General features: G+C 39.8%; 1 protein-coding gene across 1 annotated transcript in view; it reads right to left on the bottom strand.

Moving 5' to 3' along the window:
• Positions 1-9,643: 9,643 nt before the first annotated feature.
• The window catches only part of atp6v1c1a (ATPase H+ transporting V1 subunit C1a), a 91,651-nt gene continuing 76,263 nt past the window's right edge, over positions 9,644-25,031 (bottom strand). Inside the window, exons 11-13 of the mRNA XM_072261951.1 lie at positions 22,104-22,201; positions 15,495-15,621; positions 9,644-10,317 (exon numbers count right to left, since the gene is read on the bottom strand). Of these exons, the coding sequence (XP_072118052.1) occupies positions 10,222-10,317; positions 15,495-15,621; positions 22,104-22,201 (321 nt within the window). The 3' untranslated portion in view covers positions 9,644-10,221. The remainder of the gene's footprint in view (positions 10,318-15,494; positions 15,622-22,103; positions 22,202-25,031) is intronic.

The following is a 25,031-nucleotide window of genomic DNA, read 5'->3' on the forward strand; positions in this document are numbered from 1 at the left end:
TATCTATCTATCAAATGAACCAGCCCAAGATGCTCATGGGTCTTAAGGATGAGAATGCAGCATTGCGTGCGTTGTTTTTTTCCTTCTCCTGTAGGGTAATGTAATTGGTGTAACCATACACAATACACTATCACCAACATTCAGTCGGGCTTCCCTTTAAGAGACTTGATTGACATGATGATGTAATTACATGAAGTTTTGTAATTGCGCTTTGTGTTCAGTGTTGGCGGTACAATGAATGAGTTGTTACAGTTTTTTAAAATGTAAAGTGCCTCATCCAGTTTTATTAGCAAAAACCTGTTTGGTAACCTCTGTCCTTTACAATGATTCAAGAGTTATCGAACGTGTCAGCCAGTGCAGTCATTTTGAAACTGTTGAAGCTTTAGGAGCAAATTGCTATTGTTTGGTTTTTGTACAAGCCGAGGCCCCATTTCCGCCGACAACACCAAATTCTACTATGAGGTGGCATCGCTCAGCAACTCCATGGCTGTGAGCATGGTGAGTTTGCCAGAAGACCCGCCTGAACACGATAAATACCAATCGCTGAAAACCCACTTTTTACAGATTTTTGGACTATTGGAGTCTAATTGTGCCAAACAGATGCTCTTCTTGCCCAGCCTCAGCAATGCTAAGCCGTTTGAGATAATGGACCATATCTCCCTGGGAAATCACCTGTTTGGCCTCTTTGAATTTCTGCACATGCCATTTGGACTGAAAAATGCAGCACAGGTGTTCCAATGGCTGATTGCCTCTGTATTGAAAAACTTAGTTTTCCTGTTTGTTTACCTGGATGACATACTTGTCACCAGTGTATCCAAATCTGGACACATATCCCAGCTCCTCACACTTTTGGAGTGCTTATGCCAACACGGGTAGATTATTAACCCTGCTAAGTGCCAGTTTGGGTTGTCAACCATTGACTTTCTTAGCCATCGCATCTCCGCAGAAGATACAAAACCCTTCCCATCAAGTAGCTTGTATTCTGGATTCCCCACTGGCCCACACTACTAAAAAACTACAGCAGTTTTTAGGTGAGGTGAATTTCTATCACCACTCCAATCCATGAGCTGCTGAACTTATGCTTCCCCTGTTATAGTGTGCTTAAAGGCAATACCTCTGATCTCATGCTTGACTGTTCAGCGGACATGACCAGTGCATTTGATGATATCAGACGAGCTCTTTCCAACGTAACCCTACTGGCGCACCCGCTCCCCAACACACCTACTGATAGTTCAGACTATACTGTGGGTGTTGTGCACTAACAGTTGGTGGGAAATGTGTGGCAGCTGCTCACCTTCTTCAGCCAACAGCTCTGTCCCCCCAAAAGTAAGTACAGAACATTTGACTGCGAGCTCCTCAGTCTCTATCTGGTTGTCCACCGTTTCCATTTTCTTCTAGAGGGTCACCAGTTCACAGTATGTGTTGACCACAAACCCCTCGTGCTCACGAAGATCAAAATATGGTCTGCACGGCTGCAATACCAGCTGGCCTACATATCAGAGTTCACAACTGATATATAACATACCAAGAGGAAAGGTAATCCCATTGCTGATTGCCTCTCACAGCCAGCCATTGAGGGTTGACTGTACCGGCATGGCAGCCGACCAAGCTATTGACCCTGAGGTCCAGGCTTACCAAACAGCAGTCATGGGCGTGCAGTTGGCCGACATTTAGTGGAGGAAGTTGGGGTTTCTTTCCTGTGCAATGTCTCAACCCGTTGCCCTGGCCCCATCGTGTTGGCAGATTGGAGGCGGACTGTTTTTGACTCCATACATGGCCGCTCGTATCTGGGCTGGAAGACCTCACAGAAACTGGTTGTGTGGCACAACCTTAGAAGGGACATGTGTCCTCTTCCCCTGCACCCCACCCCCACCTTCTGTGGTTTCATGCGCCTTCTTACAATGGTGGACCGTACCACCAAGTGGCCAGAGGTTGTCCCCCTAGCATCGATGACAGCCGCAGATGTGGCTCTGGTGATCCTCAGCACCTGGGTTGCTTAGTTTGGCATCCCATTTGATATTTCCTCTAACCACAATCCCCAATTCATATCAGACCTCTGAGCTGCACTGGCCCAGGACTTCTGTGTTAGGCTACATCACACCAATCACCTGCAGTCCAATAGGCCATGCAAGCGGTTTGACTGCTTCTTAAAGGCTCCTGAGGGCTTCCCTGACATATGATTGTTGGCACGATCGTGTCACTTGGGTCCTGCTGGGGCTCAGAATAACTCCAAAAGAGGACTGCAGTCATCTGCAGCTGATTTGGTATATAGGCAGACGTTACAAGTACCAGGTGATTTTATTCCTGACACCACAACTGCCAGGTCGGCCTCTCAACGGCGTTCCACCCTCTCAGTAAATTCAATTCCTTTGCACCCATTCCTATCTCCCATCATGGCGTACAGCATCCTTGGGTTCCTGTTGACCTACATTCCACCTCATTTATTTTTATCTACCATAATGCACACCAACATCTCCTGAGGCCCCCATACGATGGCCCATTCCATGTTTTGGAATGGAGAGAGAGGACTTTTATCATAGATAAGAGGGGTAAACTGGAATGTATTTTGGTAGATCACCTTAAACGACCCACCAAGATTCGGAGGGTTCTGCTACCATGCCCCTCCCATCATGATATGATCATGAGCATGTCAACATGGCTGTGGGCTGTTCCTCCACCCATGGAATACAGCACTCAAGCCAGGTGGCTTGTCCAAGCTCCGGACTGACTCACAATGCCTGTTTTAGTGAATTCTGGGGGTTCTTTGGAAGGGTGATGTAATTGGTGGAAACATACATAATTCACAGCCACCGACATCGAGCTAAAGTTCACTTTAAAAGGCTGATCTGACTGGATGACATAATTATGTAAAGCTCTGTTACCGTGCTTCACGTTCATTGTTTGCAGTACAATAAATGAGTTGTTACCGTTTACTTAAATATAAAATGCCTCATGCAGCTTTATTTGCAAAAAGCGACACCTTTTTGTTTTTTTAAATGCATTTGCCCTGTGGGAATTAACTGTTTTAAATTTTGCAGTTCCATGTGAAGATTTTTTAAGGAAGAGAAATACAAGCCTGTATTATTTCTTGTGTTTTCAGTCTGTAATTTGTTTCTTGTGTTTTTGGCCTGTTACTTTTTTCTTGTGCTTTTAGTCTGCTATGTTGTTTCCTGTGTATTAGTCTGTTACTTTGTATCCTATGTTCTTAGTCTGTTACTTATTTTCCATGCAATTGGTTTTAGGGATATATTACATTTCACACTGGCCATGTGTGAAATTTGAGTTGATGGAGTAGAAATTTGGACAACTTTATTCAGCGTATGAGATGCCCACATTTAAGAGGGGGCATAGGAATTAGGGGATCAATTCCAGTAGTTTTTGGGTTTTTTTGTATTTTCTAAATATTCAGTGACTAATCAGGTGCAATTGCATTTGTATCTCCCTGCATTACAGAATGGCAACGTGTTGGATGTGGTGGGAGATCCTGGAATACATTCCTGGGGATGGTGTTTGAATTTGCACCCCAGGCTAGTGGGTCAGACGGCTGCATTTGTTTGAGGATTCCTTACTACATTGCAGAAGGGATGCTGCTAATAATGGCCCCTTTTCATGACAAGGAAAAAGATTGTAGGAGAAAATATTTGGCTTCTGAGATTTTGGCATTCTGTTTTGAAAGGAACCAGGAGGGAGTAATCTATTCCAGCCAACCTCAATCCATAGTATTTTATCAGCCTTGAGCCTTCATAGCCCATGTGCTTTAAGGGCTGGTATTTCCTTACCTCCTCCAAGAGGACCACAACCTTGTCGTGGTTTGCAGGCTTGCATGCCTCAATGACCTGGACACCTATGCTGGATGGAATCATGGCTTTATGCTTTGGCTCTCTGTAGGGTCACCCGTGGCAAATGGGTCAAAAGGTAGAGGTTAGACTAAGAGTGGTCCACCAGCCACCAACCCTCCAGGTTTGGGGGTTCACCTCAGGGCTAACAGCCCTGACTGGTAAAACAAAATTGTTACGGAGAAACAGCAATGAAGAATCTTTCTACATCTGTGTGCGATGGTGTTCCTGAGTCTTTACCCAAGACCTGTATGACTGATAGTAAACCAAGAAGAAGCTACTGACACAATGAAGGAAGCCATGAATACTACATGAAGGACCTTCAATGCTGCCCTGAATGGCAATGGCGTAATCTGCAAAAAAAATCCCTTCATACCATCTGTTTAATTGGAAGATCCTGACTCTTAAAAGTGATTTCCCCACCAGACAGAATATTGGTGTAGGTAGAATGATAAGCACAGGAACAAGGTGGATGGCAAGTGGATATTGTACTTTTGTAGTTTAGCAGAGAGTTCACAAGGTTCTACTAGTCTGAGGGTTGGGTGAGGGGGTGTGGCTTATTTGCCAGTCAAAAGCCACTTCTGAAATGTTGATTGTGACTGATGCATTTAAAAACCACAACCACTCTTCCCAATGGTTGGCTTGCGCACCACAGCACCCAGTGTCCAGTTTTGAATACCCTGGGTATAAAGAATAGCAGGCATGGGAGTTTTTTTTCTCACTCTCCTTTGTCTAAGGCTTGCTGCACAGAGCTCTTTGGAAGGTATAATCCATGTGCACTTTTAACTAAGTATCTGTTTGTTGAATATTTAGTTTTGTAGTTTGTGTAACTTGGAGAACTTATGTGCTTGGTCAATTTTTTTTTTACTGGTTATAACTAATACACTGATTCATAGTCAGAGTTTTCTGGCTCACTAACCAAACCAATGAATCTGCTTCCACATTACATATACATTATATGAATTTCAGTGGGAGCAAAGAGTGTGTGATGATAAACAGAGTGTGAGTGTGTGAGAGTGTGAGAGTGTGCGCGCGCCGTACGTACGGTGCCTTGGGCATCTGAAACCTGGCAGAGCCCATACCTCTCCAGGCTTTTTTTTAAAACGAGGTCAAGTTGTCAGCTCAACACTCAACCCAGGCACGGAAGGAGAGCGTGCAAGGGAGCCGGCCGGATTCCAACTCGAGAACTCACCCCAAAGTCCAGCGCTGATGCCACTACGCCACCAGCCAGTTAAACATCATAAACATCATATCTGCATCAATATTTCAAAGAACGTGAAATTATTTTTGATTTCCTGGTGCTCCTGATCATTAACTGTTTGCACATCTCTGGTAACCAGTAACAGGCAAATTTTACTGAAATTTAAATTTACATAAAATGAAACAGGACTTGGCAAACAAAATGCAAAATATGCTTTTTTTTTTTAAGTAACAGAAGGACATTTCCAACCAAATTCTGACAAAAACACCAAAGCACTCTGACATGTTACCTACTGAAATTCAGGAACAGTTACAACCTTTCAGCTTCTGAACCAACATAACTTCAGTCACCACGACTCTGTATTGATTCAACAACCTACTGACTCACTTTCAAGGACTCTACAATTCATGTTCTCAGTATTTTTTTTAAAAATTACACATTTTGTCTTCTTTGTACGATGGTTGTTTGTCAGTCCTTTTGTAGAGATTTTCATAAATTCTGTTGTATTTCTTTATTTTCCTGTAAATGCTTGCAGGAAAATTAATCAAGGTAGCGTATGGTGACATAATGTATATGTACTTTGATAATACATTTTACTTTGAGCTACATCACTATTTCATAGCATCTTCCTGATTCACTGTAAACTACATCTTATGACATGCACTTTCTATTTGTACCACCAATATTGCATGGAGACCATTTTTTCATTACCTCACATTGACGTAGTTAGATGTGCAAGGCCCAACTCACTGGCTGAGAGCTTCCTGGACCTAGTCAATATGTCTGGCCACTTGAGTAGATCAGTAAAATCCTCCTTAACTAACGCGCTATGGAGATAGTCAACAGATGGCAAAGCTATGCTCCAATTATGTTGTCCATTTGGTGCACTCATTACAAATTAATGAACAGCATATTCCTTTTGCTCAGATTTAGGTCTGGATTGTCTACACATGTACAACTTGAATCCCTGACCCTGGACTTATTTTTCTATATGATTGATTCCTACCATAATAAACTAATTTAGCATCAAGAATAGTAAACACTAAACAGCTGTTAATGCTTGTGAGCATAGGACAGGTTAACAATGGTAACTTTTTTGTAGGTGATGTACTCTTTAATGAACTGCATCAGTTCAAGAGCATAAGTTTCTGGGAGTGCACGTCATAGATGATCTCACCTGGCCCCTCAACAAGAAAGCACAGCAACACCTCTACTTCCATAGGAGATTGAGGAGAATGAGGCTTCCCACCCCCATTCTAACCACACTCTATTGGAGCATCATCAAGAGTATTCTGACCAACTGTATCACCATCTGGAATGGGAATTGCAAAGCATCTGACCGCAAGACCCTACAATGGATTTGAGGACTGCTGAGAGAATCATCAGGATCTCTCTCTCTCCCCCCCCAAACAGGACATATACTAGAAGTATTTATAGAGCTCACTGCTTTGTCAAGTACCCCATAAATCCATCCCTCAATCACTTCGACCTCCTACCGTAAGGCAGAAGTTAACTGTAGTATGAGAACAAGGACTGTTAGACTGGGCAATAGGTTTGTATAACCTGCTACCACCAAGTACACACTATTTATGACCGTGTCAGTAGCATTATACTGTTATTTATTTAATTATACTGTATGTCACCCATGCACTTTGTCAACTTGTACATCTACACTATTTTATTATCTGTTAGTATTATTTCATGTGCTGTATGTGATGTATCTGGCGTTTTGTACTTTGTCCCAGAGGAAAATTGTTTTGTTTGGCTAGATAGATGTGTACAGTTGAATGACAATAAACTTGAACTTGATCAAACTTTTTTTTCCTTTTTGTATTTGTACAGTTGTTTTTTCTCCCCACATTGGTTGTTACCTGTCCTGCTGGGTGGGGTCATTCATTGATTCCATTGTGGAAGAGGGCCTGGAAGATCTCAAGGTATATTAATATTGGGAATAATCTCAGTAAAGACCAAGTTTCCAGAAAAAGGGATAGACAAAAAACTAAAAATGAAACTTCTCAAAAAATATTTAAAAATGAATGTTTTACTAGAGATAGGACACTTGCTATAGCTTACTGCTACTATTTATCTATCCCTATCCTCAGGAATGAGGACTGAAATCAACTGATCTGGCAAAAAATGAATCATGAAATGTAGATCTGCAAATATAAATTACTTTTGGGTGAAATATTTGTCTTCTGAGCATTCTTTTCTTAGATCTGATCTCTCTTTAAACCAAATAAAGTTTAAGTTCTTAAAAAGAATAGCAACCTTTAATTTGCACTAATTTTTGCAATCTAAATCAGTGATAATTTTTGTAAATCTATACAAGCCTAAAATCTTAGTTAACTTAGAATCACAGAAAGATACAACACAGAAATAGTAACTTTGACCCACTGGGTCAAAGCTACTATTACAGTGACCATCAACAACCATTTACACTAATGCCACCTTATACTTCCCATAGTTCTATTAACTTCCCCTACATTACACCACTCAGCTACATACTTGGGTAATATACAGGTCAGCAGACTTGTCTACAGTAAGAGGTGGATACACTCCAGTCCATTAAAGGAAAAGCCTTCCCTACCATCCAGTATATTTACATAGAACACTGCCACACAAAAAAAAACACCATCCCTACTTTATTCTGGACTCTTCCTCCTCCTTTTCCAGTCCTGATGAAGTGTCTCCGCCTGAAATATCAACTGTTTACTCCTCTCAATAAATGATGCCTAACCAGCTGAGTTCCTTCAGCATTTTGTGCACATTTCCCTGGATTTCCAACAGCCATCATCAAGAACCTCCATCGTCTAAGGCCATTACTGATGCCATCAGGGAGGTGGTTCAGGAGTCTTAGGTGCCACATTACCAGGTTCAGGAACAGTTATTACCCTACAACCACCAGGCTCCTGAACCAGATTGGATAACTTCGCTCACCACAACACTGAACTGATCAATAATGATTGACTTTCAAGAACTTTACAACTCAAGTTCACAATATTACTTATTAGATGCTTCCTTTTGCATTTGCACAATTAGTCTTTTGCACATTAGTTGCTTGTCAGTTTTTGTCATTTTTCATTGATTCTATTTTACTCCTTTATTCTACTGTGAATGCCTGCAAGAAATTGAATCTCAGGGAAGTATGGTTGCTTGTATATTTTGTTTGAGTTTGTACGTTCTCTCTGTGACTGCATAGGTTTCCTCCAGGTACTTCAGTTTCCTCCCACAGTCCAAAGGCGTATCAGTTGGTAGGTTAATTGGCCATTGTAAATTGTCCCGTAATTAGGCTACGATAAAAACGGTGGATTACTGGGCAGTATGGCTCGAAGGGCCTATTCCGCACTTTTTACATACATGGAATTAGATAATAAATTTACTTTGAACTTTGACAATTAACCTACTGCATATCTTTTGGATAAGACAGGAAGTCAGAGCACACAGGGAAAACCCACAGTCACCGAAAGAACATGTAAACACCATACAGATAGTATGAAGTGAGCATTGAGCCCAGGTTGCTGAAGATGCAATTTCATAAGTATGATAAACATGACATATTAATTCTTTCACTCCCTGCAAGTACACCCTTATATACAAAGTGCTTCCAAAATTTTAGTTTCCATTTCACACTTCCAGCATCTTTAATATTTTGTTTTTATAAAATCTTAGCCGAAAGAGATTCTGCAAATGTTGGAAATCCAGAGCAACAAACAAAATGCTGGAGGAACTCAGGAGGTGGACTGCATCTATGGAGAGGAATAAGTAGTTAACATTTTGGGCCGAGACCCTTCATCAGGACTGGAAAGGAAGGGGGAAGACACCAGAATAAAAAAAGGTGGGAGGAGAACAAACAACAACAAAATCAGCAGAGGAAGGTGATAAGCAGGTGAGAAGAGCCAGAATGTGGAACACAAAAAGAGAGATGGGGGAGGAGGTGAAATTACCAGAAGTTAGAGAAATCATTGTTTGTGCTGTCAGGTTGGAGGCTACCCAGGCAGAATTGATGCATTGCTCCTCCAACTTGAGAGTGGCTTCATCATGGTAGTAGAGAAGGCCATGAACTGTCACTTTGGAATTAGAATGGGCAGTAGAATTTAAATGGTTGACCACCAGGAAATACTGCCTGTTGCAGATGGAGTGAAGGTGCTCAACATCCTAAAATCTTAACTTGTTTTAGCAATTCTATAATTTCAACATTATAACATTAGATTTTGCACTCATATCTTATGGTTTTATGGTCTGATGAGAGGCATTGATCATGTGGATAGTCAGAGGCTTTTTCCCAGGGCTGAAATGGCTAACATGAGAGGGCACAGTTTCAAGGTGCTTGGAAGTAGGTACAGTGGAGATGTCAGGAGCAAGTTTAAAAAAAATGGTGAGTGCGTGAAATGGGCTGCCAGCGACAGTGGTCGCAACAGGGTCTTTTAAGAGACTCTTGGATAGGTACATGGAGCTTAGAAAAATAGAGGGCTATGGGTAACCCTAGGTAATTTCTAAAGTACGTACATGTTTGGTACAGCATTGTGGGCCAAAGGGCCTGTATTGTGCTGTAGATTTTCTATGCTTCTTACTTATTTAGTAATTTGACAAATACTAAACACTGAAAACATCTTCATTACCATGACTTTTACATTTATTACATATTTTGAAGACATCATTAATCATGAATGTTGCACATTGGAGTCATGTTTGAAACACCAGTACAGACCTGGTACATCACATATACTTTTTCAATAAACACAATTTGTTACGACCAATGACCATTTAAAATTTTATGTATCAAACACAGGTAAAGAGGTGACATGATACAAACTCTTTGCACTATTAATATATAGCTGTAAACAAGGTCTTCCAGGAATATTGACAACTAATGCAGTTTATTGCACAGCACTTCACAAATGTGTTTTTTAAAATTTTTAAATAGTGAGTTTGTTTCATAAATATAGATCCAGATTATTGCAGCACATAATTCAATACCTGATTGGTAAAAAAAAAAGTATGTCAACACGTCTTTGAAGGAAACATCAGTGGACAGATCACAGAGCTGGACCTAATTGCAGGAATGAGTAAGCAAACACCAGTTAACCCAGGCTTGAAGAAAAAGGGAGGAGCAAGTTGCAATCCAATACTACTGTTACCCATACTCTAAAAGCCAAGGTGACTGGAAAAGAACTATATGAACTTTCATTTGAACTCAAGCAGGTTGCAGTCAATCTTATAATATACATATGGGTAGTATTCCTGCTGACTTAAACTTAGACCTGGTATGTCCATTGCAGCCTGTAAAAGAAGGTTGAAAACAAATTAACATTTGATTTACATTATTCCATTCATAGACTTTTTTTTAAAAAAAGCTCAATTTAAGATAATGGCAGCAGTTTCCAAAATACCTTTGTTTCAAATTCTAAAATATAAACTGGCAATTTGTAAATTAAGTAAATTCATGCATAAATCAATGACATTTCCATGTTACAATTCTTTTGAAGTTCCTGACTTCAATAAAACTGAAGGAAATTTTACCAAATAAAAAATATGAAAATTTACAAATTTTGTATTGCACAACTGACATCCACAGCCACTTTATAGGTACACATGTACACCAGTTCATTAATGCTAATATCTATTGAGCCAATCATGTGGCAGCAACTCAATGCATTAAAGCATGCAGCCATGGTCAAGAGGTTCAGCTGTAGTTCAGACCAGACATCAGAATGAGGAAGAAATGTGCTCTAAGTGACTTTGACTGGAAATATTGTTGGTGCTAGACAGGGTGATATGAGTATCTCAGAAACTGCTGACTTCCTGGGATTTTCACATACACAGTCTCTGTAAAGAGAATGGTGTGGAAAACAAAAAAAATCCAGTGAGCAGCAGCTCTGTGGGTGAAAACATCTTGTTAATGAGAGAAGTCAGGGGAGAGTGGCAAGACTGGCTCAATCAGAAAGAAAGGCGACATAACTCAAATAAACACATGTTGTAACTGTGGTGTGCAGAAGAGCATCTCTGACCAAACAACACATTGACTCTTGAATGAGATGGGCAACAGCAGCAGAAGACCACATCAGATTCCACTCTTGTGGAAATAAAGTGGCCAAGTGTTGTAGAGTGATGATAATGAAGATAATAGGAATAGGCAAATGAGAGAGGGCAGTAAGAAGAAATAGGTGGGATGAAGAGAGGAGCAAGGAGGTAATGGGAATTTTTGAATATTTGATCCAGAAAGCAGTGATTTTAAGTAGATTTACATTAATGATGTTAGTTTTAGAATTCCTCTTTTTGTGAGCTAGAATTAACTGAATTTACACATGTATTTCTGTTTGTGTGGAATGCAAGTCAAACTATACAAAATACAGTTAACTCCCAATTAACCAGCAGCTCATTCAGCAACTTGAATGTTATCCATGAGCTTTCAAAAAGTCGTGCAGTCAAATAAGAAAATTTGTACCATCAGCTTTTACAAGCTTGTCTCCAAATGTCAAGCAAGCTCAGTCATAGTAAGAATACAATGATTGTGTACAAATTCAAATAAGATTAGATACAGTAATTAAACCTCAAGATTAATGCTTATTGTATTAGCACACTATAATACTGTATCCTAGAATCATTCTATACAACAGGTGTGTGCGTGCAATACCCCCACGTATTTTTGCCCAAGAGAAAGGATTATACAAAGTTTATGATAATATGCACAAGTTAAAGCAACAATGAATAGAGAATCAGTAAACTGACAGCTCATGGGTTTAAAACTAAAGAATGCAACTTTATAAAATGAGATTATTTGTCACATGTACATCAAAACATACAGCAAAATGCATCATTTTGTGTCAAATCAAACTTTTGCTCATCAAGAATAATTTATACTCAGTGGCCACTTTATAAGACCATTGGAGAGAAAGACACAGAAGCAGAATTAGGCCATTTGGCCCATTGGGCTTGCTCCGCCAGTCCATCATGGATGATTTATTATCCCCCTCAATCCTATTCTACCTTCTCCCTGTAACCTTTGATGCCCTTACTAATCAAGAACCTATCAACCTCCACATTAAATATGCCCAATGTTTTGGCCTCCACAGCCGTCTATGACAATGAATTCCACAGATTCACCATCCTCTGGCTAAAGAAATGCCTTCTCATCTCTGTTCTCAAAAAAACACCTGGTCCTAGACTTCCCCACTATAGGAAATAGATAGATGGATGGATAGATAGACATACTTTATTGATCCCTAGGGAAATTGGGTTTCATTACAGTTGCACCAACCAAGAACAGAGTATAAATATAGCAATGTAAAACCATAAATTAATTAAATAATAATATGTAAATTATGCCAGATGGAAATAAGTCCAGGACCAGCCTATTGGCTCAGGGTGTCTGACCCTCCAAAGGAGGAGTTGTAAAGTTTGATAGTCACAGGCAGGAATGACTTCCTATGACGCTCAGTGTTGCATCTTGGTGGAACGAGTCTCTGGCTGAATGTACTCCTGTGCCCAACCAGTACATTATGTAGTGGATGGGAGACATTGTCCAAGATGGCATGCAACTTGGACAGCATCCTCTTTTCAGACACCACCATCAGAGAGTCCAGTTCCATCCCCATAACATCACTGGCCTGACGAATGAGTTTGTTGATTCTGTTGGTGTCTGCTACCCTCAGCCCGCTGCCCCAGCACACAACAGCAAACATGATAGCACTGACCACCACAGACTCATAGAACATCCTCAGCATCGTCCCACGGATGTCAAAGGACCTCAGTCTCCTCAGGAAATAGAGACGGCTCTGACCCTTCTTGTAGACAGCCTCAGTGTTCTTTGACCAGTCCAGTTTATTGTCAATTCGTATCCCCAGGTATTTGTAATCCTCCACCATATCCACACTGACCCCCTGGATGGAAACAGGGGTCACCAGTGCCTTAGTCCTCCTCAGGTCCACCACCAGCTTCTTAGTCTTTTTCACATTAAGCTGCAGATAATTCTGCTCACACTATGTGACAAGGTTTCCCACCGTAGCCCTGTACTCAGCCTCATCTCCCTTGCTGTACTCAGCCTCATCTCCCCATATCCTCTCCACATCCACTCTAAGGGGCCCAAAACTGCTCACAATACTCCAAGCACGATCTGACCAATGTCTTATAGAGCCTCAATATTACATCTTGATTTTATATTCTAGTTCTTTAGAAATGAATGTAAACATTACAATGGCCTTCCTTACTACCAACTCAACCTGCAAATTAACCTTTAGGGAAACCTGCAAGACTCCCAAGTCCCTTTGCATCTTTGATTTCTGAACTTTCTCCATGTTTAGAAAGGATACAATTGCACTGCGGAGGAAATCAGGGTTAATTGCAAATATTTGCTAACAAAGACATTCACATTCAAGGTCAAGCAACAAATGTATCTAAGTGTGGTGCAACTAGCCTTGATTTTTTTTTTAAAAAGCAAAACCTCATTAAAAACAAATTGAAACTCCTAATACACCAGATTATTTCAGCTAGGCAATAATGAATGATCTTTTGAATTTTTCTGAAGACCGATTTGAAAAGAATTTCACCCCATATACTCAGGTACACCCAGGTATAGGACAGGCTGATATTTATCGTTTACAGCTTGGCGTTCAACCCCACCATTCCTTCTGTACTAATCAACAAGCTTCAAAATCTGGACCTCTGTAAGTAGACCTTCAGCTTCCTTATTGAGAGGCCACGGTGAAGATATGACAACATTAGTGTACCTCAAGTGTGCTTTGCCCATGACTCTACTCTCTTGACACCTCATGACTGTGTGGCTAACACCAGCTGAAAGACCATCTACAAATTTGTTGATAATATCACTGTTGACAAAATCTTAGATGGTGACTGGGAGGTACACAGAAGTGAGATAGATCAGTGGTATCGCAACAAGACAAGACCAAGAAACTGATTGTGCAGTTCAGAAGAGGAAGTTGGAAGAACACAACACTATTTCTTGTTGAAGGGTCAGCAGTAGAAAGGATAAGCAGCTTCAAGTGTCTGGGAATTAACTGCTTGGCGGATCCATCTCGAGCCTAACACATTAATGCATGTCAGCAGCTCTACTTTATTAGTTTGAGCAGATCTGGTCTCTCACCAAACACTTGCACATGTGCCATGGAGGGTGTTCTGACAGGCTTCATCACTACCTGATGCATAGTATTAGAAGGAGCTGCGGAGGGTTGTGTACTCAGCCAGCTCCACCAAGGACATCTTCAAGAGGTGGCATCTATCACTAAGGACCCAAACCATCCAGAACATGCCCTCTTCATTATGGAGGAGATAAAGGGGCTTGAAGACCCACAGTCTACTCATCTGCCATCATAATTCTGAATGGTCCATGGACATTACCTTGTTATTCTTCTTTCGCACTATTATTTTATTTTTGTAACTTACAGTATTTTGACTAGCGCTGTATTGCTGCCACAAATCAACAAATTTCACAACACATGTCAGTGATAATAAACCTGATTTCTCATTAGTAACACAAATAAAATGCTGGAGGAATTCAGTAGGTTAGGCAGCACCCATGAAAGGAATAAACAGCAGACCTTTTGGGCTGAGACCCTTCATCAGGACTGGAAAGGAAAGGGGAGAAAGTCAGAATAAGGTGGTGTGGGGAGGAGGAGGAGTACAAGCTAGAAGGTGATACGTGAAGCCGAGTGAGGAAGAAGGTAGGTGGGGGAGGGAGGATGAAGTGAGAAGCTGGGAGGTGACAGATGGAAAAGGTAAAGGGCTGAAGGAGGAATCTGATAGGAGAGGAGAGTGGATCATGGGAGAAAGGGAAGGAGGACAGGTAGAAGGAGGTGATGGGCAAGGGAGGAGAAGAAGTAAGAGGGGAAACAATGGGGAATAGAAAAAGAGAGAAGGGGAACAAGGAGACATTAACAGAAGTCAGAGAAATTGATGGCATCATATTGGAGGCTACCCAGACAATATGATTCTCATTCTAATCTAAGGATTTTGCAATGAAAGGTTCTCCCACAGGTAGAGAATGCCCTTCACATTTCAGAAGCAGTAACTTCCATCAAGTATAAATTCTGTAATCCAAACTATAGAATTATGTGTTGAAGGACACTAATGCAACTATGAGAAAAGCCTGTGGACTGTGGATAAAAACTACAACAAATATCTAGGAATGAATAACTAATGACCTAGTACGCCTGGTATAGTAAATGAAGATAATTCCATGTCCCATCTGAACTCGGGTGGTCAGGTTGCATCTATGGAATGGAATAAAGAGTCTTGAGCTTTATATATAAAGTACACTTTTGGGAAAAATTGCGACTAGTCTGCGTGTTATTAAGTGATTGTGCAATAAATGGTCCATCTGTTCCATAAAATTACAATCAATATTTTATCTACAGAGGCCTGCAGTCAGTTATTTTTAAAATAACGATGTCTCCTAATAGATTAACAATTACTGAAACAAGTGTTGCCATTCAGGTACCTACATCAATGATGGCAGCTGCACTGCTGTCTAGGTGTTTGTACAAATCATTGAGAACTTCTCGAAGTTTCTTCATCATTTTTTTGTTGGGTTGTAAAAGCATGGCCTGGAAGTTAACTGGCAAACCATATCTGGAAAGATAAAACAAGGATGTTAGTCATACATCCTGTACTTTTACATGCATAATGTTGTTCCATACACAGAAATCACTAGCTACTGCCCCATTACACCACTGGTGTTTAGGGCAACAATGAAGGTCCTCCATTTCTGGTGGTGTTCAGGGCTTCCTTTGTCTTGTCAGTAGCTCAGTTTTCACTACTGACAGTCTTGCAAGTTCCAGGTGGAAACTCAGAAATACCATTGCACTTAAGATATAGAAGGATACTTCATATTGCTGTTTCCTTTAACAGTTTTGTTTTACCAGTCAGGGCTGTTAACCCCGAGCTGAACCCCCAAACCCAAAGGACCATTCTTAAGTCTGGCTTCTACCCTTCGACGCGTTTGGCATGAGTGACCCAACCAAGAGCCAAAGCATAAAGCCCTGACTCCAGCCAACATAGCTTTCCGGGTCATTGAGGCATGCAAGCCTTCAAACCCTACAACAAGGAGACAGAAATGCTTTAGAACAAGTGTTCATCTAGCAACTTCAACCAATGGATTCTTTTTTAATATAAAGTTTCAGATATAATTATCTTTAAAAGAATTTTAAGATGAAAAGAAAGCTTAATGGAAAAGATGCCTGCTTCCCTGTTACACAATTAATTTGTGTTCCCATGTTACAAAGTACAGTATGGAAATCTATCTACTATTACAAATTGTACATCATAGGAATCTAAAAGAATGCATTACAAAGTATGATTTATCATTCAAAACTTTAAAGATAAGGTTATTTATCACATGTACCTTAAATCGAAACATTGAGAAATGCATCATTTGTGTTAGTGATATGCTGGGAGTAGTCCACAGTGACGCCATGCTTCAGGTGCAAACATAGCATACCCACAACTTACAAACCCTAACCTTGTAAGTCTTTGGAACATGGGAGGAAACAGAAGCATCCGAAGGAAACTCACACAATCATGGGGAGAACATACCAACTTCTTACATACAATGGTGGGAATTGAAGCTCCAATCTTACAACTAGTATGCTGTAGGGCATTGTACTAACTGCTACGATACCGTGCCACCATGTTAACAACATTGTGGCTTGTGCCACGTAAACATAATATAAATCACATGACTATGATGCTTCTACTTTCCTTTCAATCCACTACTCTCAGCCCACCTCAAGCTCTTACCTCCTTGCAATAAAGTTTAAGATATCAAGTCTGATATTTTATAACTTTTCTGCTTGGGTTTATTTAATTTCTCTTATTTAGGCTTTTCCAGATATCTAAATTCTATCAGTAAATAGATGTGCTTCTTTCAACTGAAAAGGCTGTGCATCAAGAATGGTTTATCAAAACTGTCAAGTATTACTTGTGGCCATAAGAACATCTTATCGTGAATACACTGTTCACATTTTCTGAGATGTTTTATGATACAAATATATTGCCACATTGCTATCTTACATCCCAAATTCTGTTATTTATAATATTGCTTAAAAGATAATTTTATTTTTCACAATCTTTTAAACATGATTATAAAATTTCAGTACATTATGCTGATTTTGAAATAAAACCAACTATACAAAATTTTCTTACCATACTTAACTGTATTAATTTATTATTTAGAATTCCTCTTTTTCAACTAGCTTCACATTTCCCAGTGTGCAAGTCTTTGCTTGGGGCAGCATTTGTGTACCATTAACTACTTTTCAAATGTTATTCTTGTCACACAAAACTGCTCTATTTGAAGTGACTGTTTTCATATTCATTTACCTTTAAAAATACCAATACATAGAAACAACTTTAGAATAAAACAGGAAAGGCAGTTAGCCTGTTTGGCATTAGGCATGTTGAATTTCCCGCCTGAAGTAACAGGTGAATAAATCCAAGGATTAGGAACAGTAGGCAGCGAGATAGTCACTCAACACTACTCTACCATTCAGTAATGTATTCGTACCATAACCTCAATTCTGCATTCCACTTTACCTATGGTACCAAGAGACAGCCCCCCCCCCCCCCAAACCTGCTTATCAAATACTATCAACCTCTGCTTTAGAAATACCAAAAGATTCTGCTTTGAAAACAAACAAGAGAAAAGCTGCAGATGCCGGAAATCAAAGTAATACACACAAATTGCTAGAGGAACTCAGCAGGCCAGGCAACATCTATTGACCACCTTTTGGGGAAGAGAAATCCAAAGACACATGCCCCACTAAGAAAAATAATTTCACCTTACCCATTTTAAATGGACAATTTAAAAAATAACCGTGACTCCCCCTAGTTCAGAAGAGAAAATATCTCCACACTTGCCTCATCAAGAACCTGCAGCACCTTGCTTCAGTCAAATCTGCTCTCAGCTTCTAAGCTCCAATGGACACAAGTTGAGCCTTTCCAACTTTCCTCTAAAATAATTCACTCATTCCAGAAATTTGTAAAGTTAAGCCTTCTCTGAATCGTTCCCAATACACTAGCAACCTTCCATGAACATTAAAGACTACTGCTGTGCACAGTACTTTGAATGTGGTTGTGTCAATACACTAAATAACTGAAGCACAAGCTCCCAATATTTGTAATCAACTCCCTTCAACATAACCAAAAGTTTTGTTAGCTTTCCTGATTACTTGCTCTATCTGCATACGTCTTTAGTGAATCATGCAGGAGGACATCAAGACCTTTCTAGACCTGAGCTCTGTAGTGTCACTATTTAAATAATGTTTCATTTTATTTTTTCATATTTTGTCCACATTATACTCCTTTTGCCAGATCCTTGCTCCTATTTGTAGCCACCGTATGCCTTTCTCACAGTTTACTGTGTAAGTTGCTTCAAGGTAAGGATTGAAAATGTCCAGGCAAGGATAGCTTACAGGTCGTATGCAGTCAGCCCAGACAAGAAAGGATCTTTAAGAAAGATCTATGAAAAGCACAGCTTCCTTTTGCTCAGCAGTGACCAGAGCCATTTTGGAATACAAAAGAATGCAAACAAAGGATTCTAGGGTGACACTTACTACTGATCAGTTATTTTACTAATTCTGAAGTATTATTGACCTTTAGCATGGAAATTCTATTGGTTATTAATACTTGTATTATTGTAGTGTGATTGGTGATTTATACAAAAAAAAAGGAGTTTGAACATACACAAGTTCACCAAATGGTCAATATTGGCAACTGCTAGTCAATTATGTATAAAAATGGCATTTTTCTGTTCAGACTGGAGAAAATTATAGTGACAGAAGCCATGCTGTTCTCCTTGTGCACAAGTAAAAGTGTGATTGATGACCAAGTGTGAGTTTTCAGAGTCCAGTTGATTAGCGATGAAACTACCTATCTTTAAATCATTAGCAAATTTAGCAATCTGCAAAAATAATAAAGCTACTTAGAGGTTCAGTACACAGATCTGCACAGAAACATTGTCAGGACACCTAACATGCAAGAACATTAACAGTCTTAGGTCTTCTGCTAAGTTCGTATTTTTAAGTGTTAAGCCATACTTTATCCGCATATAGATCCCACCCACCCCCAAAGATAGTGGATGGGGGAAGGAATAGCTTAAGCAAAAATATCTTCCACAAAATCAATCCTCATCCTGTACCTTGTCATCTTACAGAATGTACCCCACTGTGCCAGCCTCTGGGGTTTAGATGCGATGATTGTCATACAGATAGCTCGCATGGTCCCTTTATAGATTCTGGCCCACTCCACTAATTGGCAGCCAAGTTTTGATGTCAAGATTTGGATATTTAAAGAGCACCGAAATTCAGGTTCAGTGTTCAACCGTCAGCTCAACTTTGGTTCAGACTGCAGTTGACTTAAGGATTTCTGTCTGATTTGGATTCTCGTCTAGTCTTGTCAGGTTTTTATCTAGTATCCAGTCAAGAACTCAATTTCTCGTCTCAGTCTCAAAATCGTGTTTCAATTCTAGTCTCAGATAGTCCAGCACTTGGGTCCTTACCATCCTCACCTAGGCCTCTTGTCACAGTATGATTTAGCCAACACAGACCCAGCAGGATATCGGAGTCTCTCGTCAGCTGTGGCCAGCCATAGTGAGAAGATTTCAACAGGACTGTGAGACCCTGCCTAGTCGGAGGTGTGTTGGAACTGCAGAGACAAGCGAGAAAAATAACCCACCAAAGATGTGCTCAAGAATTCCGGAGCCCTAGCAGCCAAGCCCGAGGGACTCAGTCACAGGTCCCGTGAAAGGGCAAGGCTCCTAAACTCAGACTCTCAGAGCCTAGTCCCAAGAGGACAAAGACCATTCATAGTGCCCTGTTGCCGTCATCTGAGGATACAGATGAAGATTTGGACTCTGATTTGGTCAAGTCTCTGGAGTCAGATTAGGACCCTGGTCTGGATCCTGTTTCGACATTGTACTCTAGTCAACCTATTAAGGAGACTCTGAGGTCTATCGAATTACCCCCAGCACTGATCCATGATTACTGTCAAAGTCACTCCGAGCAGCCAGGATTCGGCTGTAGGAGAGGGGGGTCCAGTTACAGTACGCAGCCTACCACGCCAGACTCCAGAATTTAGACACTACAATTCTCTGGAATATGGATAGCTGGCATGATCTATTTAAAGATTTTAGATTTAACCACAAGCTGATAGCAAAGTACAGTGATAAAAAAATCTCAATGCATCAATTATTTGACACTGGAAACTGAAAAGATGTTTATCCTTTGAATACCAGATTAAATTCCCTTTTGTAAAATTATCTGTGGTGATCTGGCACTTTTTGATTATTTCAAGTAACAGCACATTTTAGTTCACAAGGATGTTTCTTACAGAGGTGAGGAAGAATTTCTTTAGTGAGAGGGTGATGAATCTATGGAATTCATTGCCATAGACATGGTAATATTTAAAGTGGAGTTTGATAGGTTTTTGATTAGTAAGGGTGTCAAAGGTTATAGGGAGAAGACAGGAGAATGGTGTTGAGAGGGATAATAAATTATCCATGATGGAATGGTGGAGTGGACTCAATGGGCCAAATAGCCTAATTCTGCTTCTATGGTCTTATGGTCTCACAACTCACTAAACCCCTAAACATTTAATGGGAAGGAAATAAACTGAATATAAGAAGATGGAATAGTTGATCATTTGAAGACAAAGGCCTTATGGTACTGCATAAAAACCTTCATGTTCAAAATAAAGTTAGGGACAGAAAAATAAAGTTAAGGGACAGGAAGCAGAATAGATAGCTAACTGAAAGCACAGGGTAGAGATAATCAGAAGACAATGAGATCTCACAAGGATTAGTGTAGTGAGGGCTTTTCACATTTTATAATTTTTTTCTAGGGTCTAAATCATTGACAGAATTTCTAACATTTGTGATCAACAAACTTGGTAGGATAGCACTCAACAACTTACAAGCATTTGAAGAAAAAGTACAACTTCTCCTTCAACTCACATTTAATTGCATTGACATTACTCTACTAATTAAAATCATTTTCTAAGAATATTCAGTTTAGGATGTCATTCAGCAAATATAATCCAACTCAAAATTAAAGTGAAAGAAACAGAAGTACAAAAGCTAAGCATCCAAAACAGCTCTGAACATGCAAATACTGGAAGATGGAATAACTCTGCCATGGATGGTCCCAAGCCCAGCTAGAAGAGGAGGAGGACTGGGCATGGGACTAGCAACTCCATCTCCAAAAACCCAGAGCTACAGAAACACCAACAGCAGCACCAAAGATCTCATCCGTGGGAGACAAAGGACACCACGAAGATGGAACAATTTGAAAAACTAGCCCAAGACTGAGAAAATTGGCAAGATGCTGTTGGCAGCCAATGCATCAATAGGGGTGATGGGCTTATGTACGTAAGGAAGGAAGATGAAATAATGTCATCTCCAAATTGCTCTGCAACAGGATTTGCCTTTCCTTTTAACAATTTCATTAAACTTTTTTGCATTTCAGTACAAGTGAACTGCAGGTAAATTGTTCTGAGTGTTACCTCTCCCAAGTTTATGTTGACCACAAATGTTAGAAATTCTGATAACGATTTAGACCCTAGAAGAAAAATACAAAATCAGAAAACCTTAATTGATTTACCTTAATTGACCTGTCAAGTACGAGTGCTGAAGTGGTTTCTGATCAGTAGCAAATGTATATTTATTTATTTAGGGATACAGTGCAGACAGGCCCTTCCGGCTCAGCAAGCCACACTGTCCAGCAAACCACCTATTTAACCCTAACCAAAACCCAGAACAATTTACAATGACCAGTTAACCTAATAATCAGTATGACTTTAGAATGTGGAAGTAAACCTGGAAACCCATGCAGCCATGGGGAGGAAGTACAAACTCCTTACAGATGGCATCGGAATTGAACTCTGAACTATAACGCCCTGAATTGCAATAGCACTGTGCTAACCACTACAGTACCCTGAATATGAAATATCCAAGCACAAACATTATACTTTGATTTACAACTAAGAATTAAACTGATAACATTAAAAACTTATTGTATAATAGCATTTGCACTGTGAAGTTTCAAATTAGTAATCAGTACCTTAGAACAGACTCTACAAACACCCGTAAAGCTTTCACGTGAATCCATGCAATAAAAGCCTCACTGAAGTTAACTTTCAGCCATCGCACCAAAGGACCCTACAAATAAACAGTACAACACATTTGAGGAAATAGTTCATTGCAATACATTTTATACAGTTTATGCATTCTATCTAGGCATTGAAGATGAAGGGATGCTTCCTATAGCGGGAGAGTTTCAATATACAAGGACATCCCTCTAGAACAGAGATGAGGAGGAATTTCTTTTGGGGGGGTGCATCTGTGGAATTCATTGCCATAGAAGGCTGGGGGGGCTATTTCACTGGGCGTCACAGTAATGTAGTGGTTAGCGTGACACCATCACAGCTTGGGAATTCCAGAGTTCAGAGTTCAATTCCAACGCTGCTCAGCAATGAGTCCCTGTGAAATGTGTGGGTTTTTTCCAGGTCCTCCAGTTTTCTCCCACAGTCCAAGGACATAGTGGGTAGGTAATTGGTCATTGTAAATTGTCCTGTGATTAGGTTGTTGGGGCAGCATGGATTGAGGGGCCAGAAGGGCCACTCTGTAGTGCATCAGTAAATTAAATAAATAAATACATACATACATACATACTTAAAGCAGAGGTTGACTGGTTCTTGATTAGTAAGGGCATCAAAGGTTAAACAGAGAAGGCAGACTATGGGGTTTAGAGGGATAATAAATCAGCCATGATGGAATGGCAGAACAGACTCAGTTTTAACTGTTTAAAAAACACTTCAGATAATTTTCAATTAAGATGCACAAGATAGTATGTACATGTACAGTATTATTGCTAAATATGAAACAACCCCTTATTTTAACTTATCCTAGTATCGCAATTAGATGTAGCAAAGTAAATTTTATATTCTCATTCATTTCCTACTTTTAGCCTTCCAGAGGGCATAGCTATAAAAGATAATTAGCAAGTGTTTATCTAAACATTTGAAATTGCAAAACAATCACATAGATGTAGTATGGTGCCAAGTAATTTTGCTCATCTCACCCTCATCCAAAAAAATAACTCCCACAATCTGATTAAACTTACTCAGATTTCAATGTAGTTGAACTTCTAGCTGTGGAACTGATACACCTTGTAAGATGTCAACTAATAGCAGGATCATTTTTTGATCAATAGTAAAATACCCAATCACAAACATTGCATCCTAACATAGAAGCATAATGCTTACATAATGGCTACTTTTGCCTTGTTTCTAGGTTCCCTTCAAAAACAAAATTCTGTTAAACAGGAGAGGTTCTGCAGATGCTGGAAATCCAGAGTAACACATACAAAATGTCGGAGGAACTCAGCCAGTCAGGCAGCATCTATGTAGAGAAATAAGCAGTTGATGTTTCAGGCTGAGACACTTAATCAGACTCAATAAACAGTTGACATTTCAGACTTGATGAGGGTTTCTGCCTGAAATGTTTGACTATTTATTCTTCCCCATAAATGCTGCCTGGCCTGCTCAATATCTTTCAAAAAAAATTAAAAGTTGAAAAAAAAAGAATTTTGCCATTTATCAGCCACTCTCTGCTCCAAAATTTTACATTTGATTGGATGTCTACCTCTGCTGGCTTCCTTTACACTTGCTCCTAGGTGACCCTTGGAAACATGCTTACATGTTCGCAGGCTCTGGCAATATATAGTGCTAGCTGAATATAAATGCATCAAGGCTCCTCCTCTGATCTTCATCCTATTTTCTGTTATCCTTAGGCACAGATGGCATTTTTGTCCATTACCTTCCCACTTTATTGAATGTAGGGCTGGGCTACTCTGCACTATCAGTTAGCCCCTTGCATGCTTTGTGAACGGCTTCTTATATGTTCTTGTGGCCTGCTTAGTATTTTCCCTCAAGTTTCCTTAAAACAGGTACCGCCCACCTCATCTTGTCATCTTATTTAGCCCAGTTCTCTGCCCATGTCCAATTATTTTTCTACCCGCTATTTCTATATAAGATAGACATTGCTCTTTTTCTCAACTCACCCTAAGGAACATCACAGAAAATCAATACTCCAAATTAAACTGAAATGGTAATTTATTTGGTATTAAAGATTGCTCTTGATAGTTTAATTTTTTAACTAATTTAAACAAACATCACAGTGCATCACATAAAAGATCCTGCAGATGCTAGAAATCCAGAGTAACTCACATAAAATGATGTAAAAGTTGAACTCAAACAACAGGAATTCTGCAGATGCTAGAAATTCAAGCAACACACATCAAAGTTGCTGGTGAACGCAGCAGGCCAGGCAGCATCTCTAGGAAGAGGGCCTGACGAAGGGTCTCGGCCTGAAACGTCGACTATACCTCGTCCTAGAGATGCTGCCTGGCCTGCTGTGTTCACCAGCAACTATGATGTGTGTTGCTTAAAAGTTGAACTTCTATGTTAAGATACAATGCTTGTGGTTGGGTATTTTTGTACTTGTTGCATCACATCAAAGGCACAATTAACTTCAAGAGTACTATGTTGGTTAACATTCATCAGCACCTTGGTGAACTGCAGAAACATTATTGAAATTCTCTCAAGTTCAAGGGCACCGTGTAGTCAGACTTTGCATGCCTCTATTAGATGTACATGCAGCATATGTTGTGGTTATGATACCCATTTTTCTTTATAATCCCAAATAAAAATAATCCAAATTACAAAGAGCTGAATACAAATCATGTATCACTATTTGTTAAAATTGTATCATCTTCTTTTGCATATTGGTTGTTTGTCAGACTTTAATGTATTTCTTTCATAAATTCTATTGTATTTCTTTATTTTCCTGTAAATGCCTGCTAGAAAATGAATCTAAAGGTAGTATATGGTAACATGTACATATTTAGATAATAAATCTACTTTGACTTTGCTCTGCTGACAGGAAAGAATACCAAACCAAAATGCACATATGGGCAGCTGGTTTCAGG

Source organism: Mobula birostris, chromosome 1 (assembly GCF_030028105.1).
Source record: "Mobula birostris isolate sMobBir1 chromosome 1, sMobBir1.hap1, whole genome shotgun sequence".
Lineage (NCBI taxonomy): Eukaryota > Metazoa > Chordata > Chondrichthyes > Myliobatiformes > Myliobatidae > Mobula > Mobula birostris.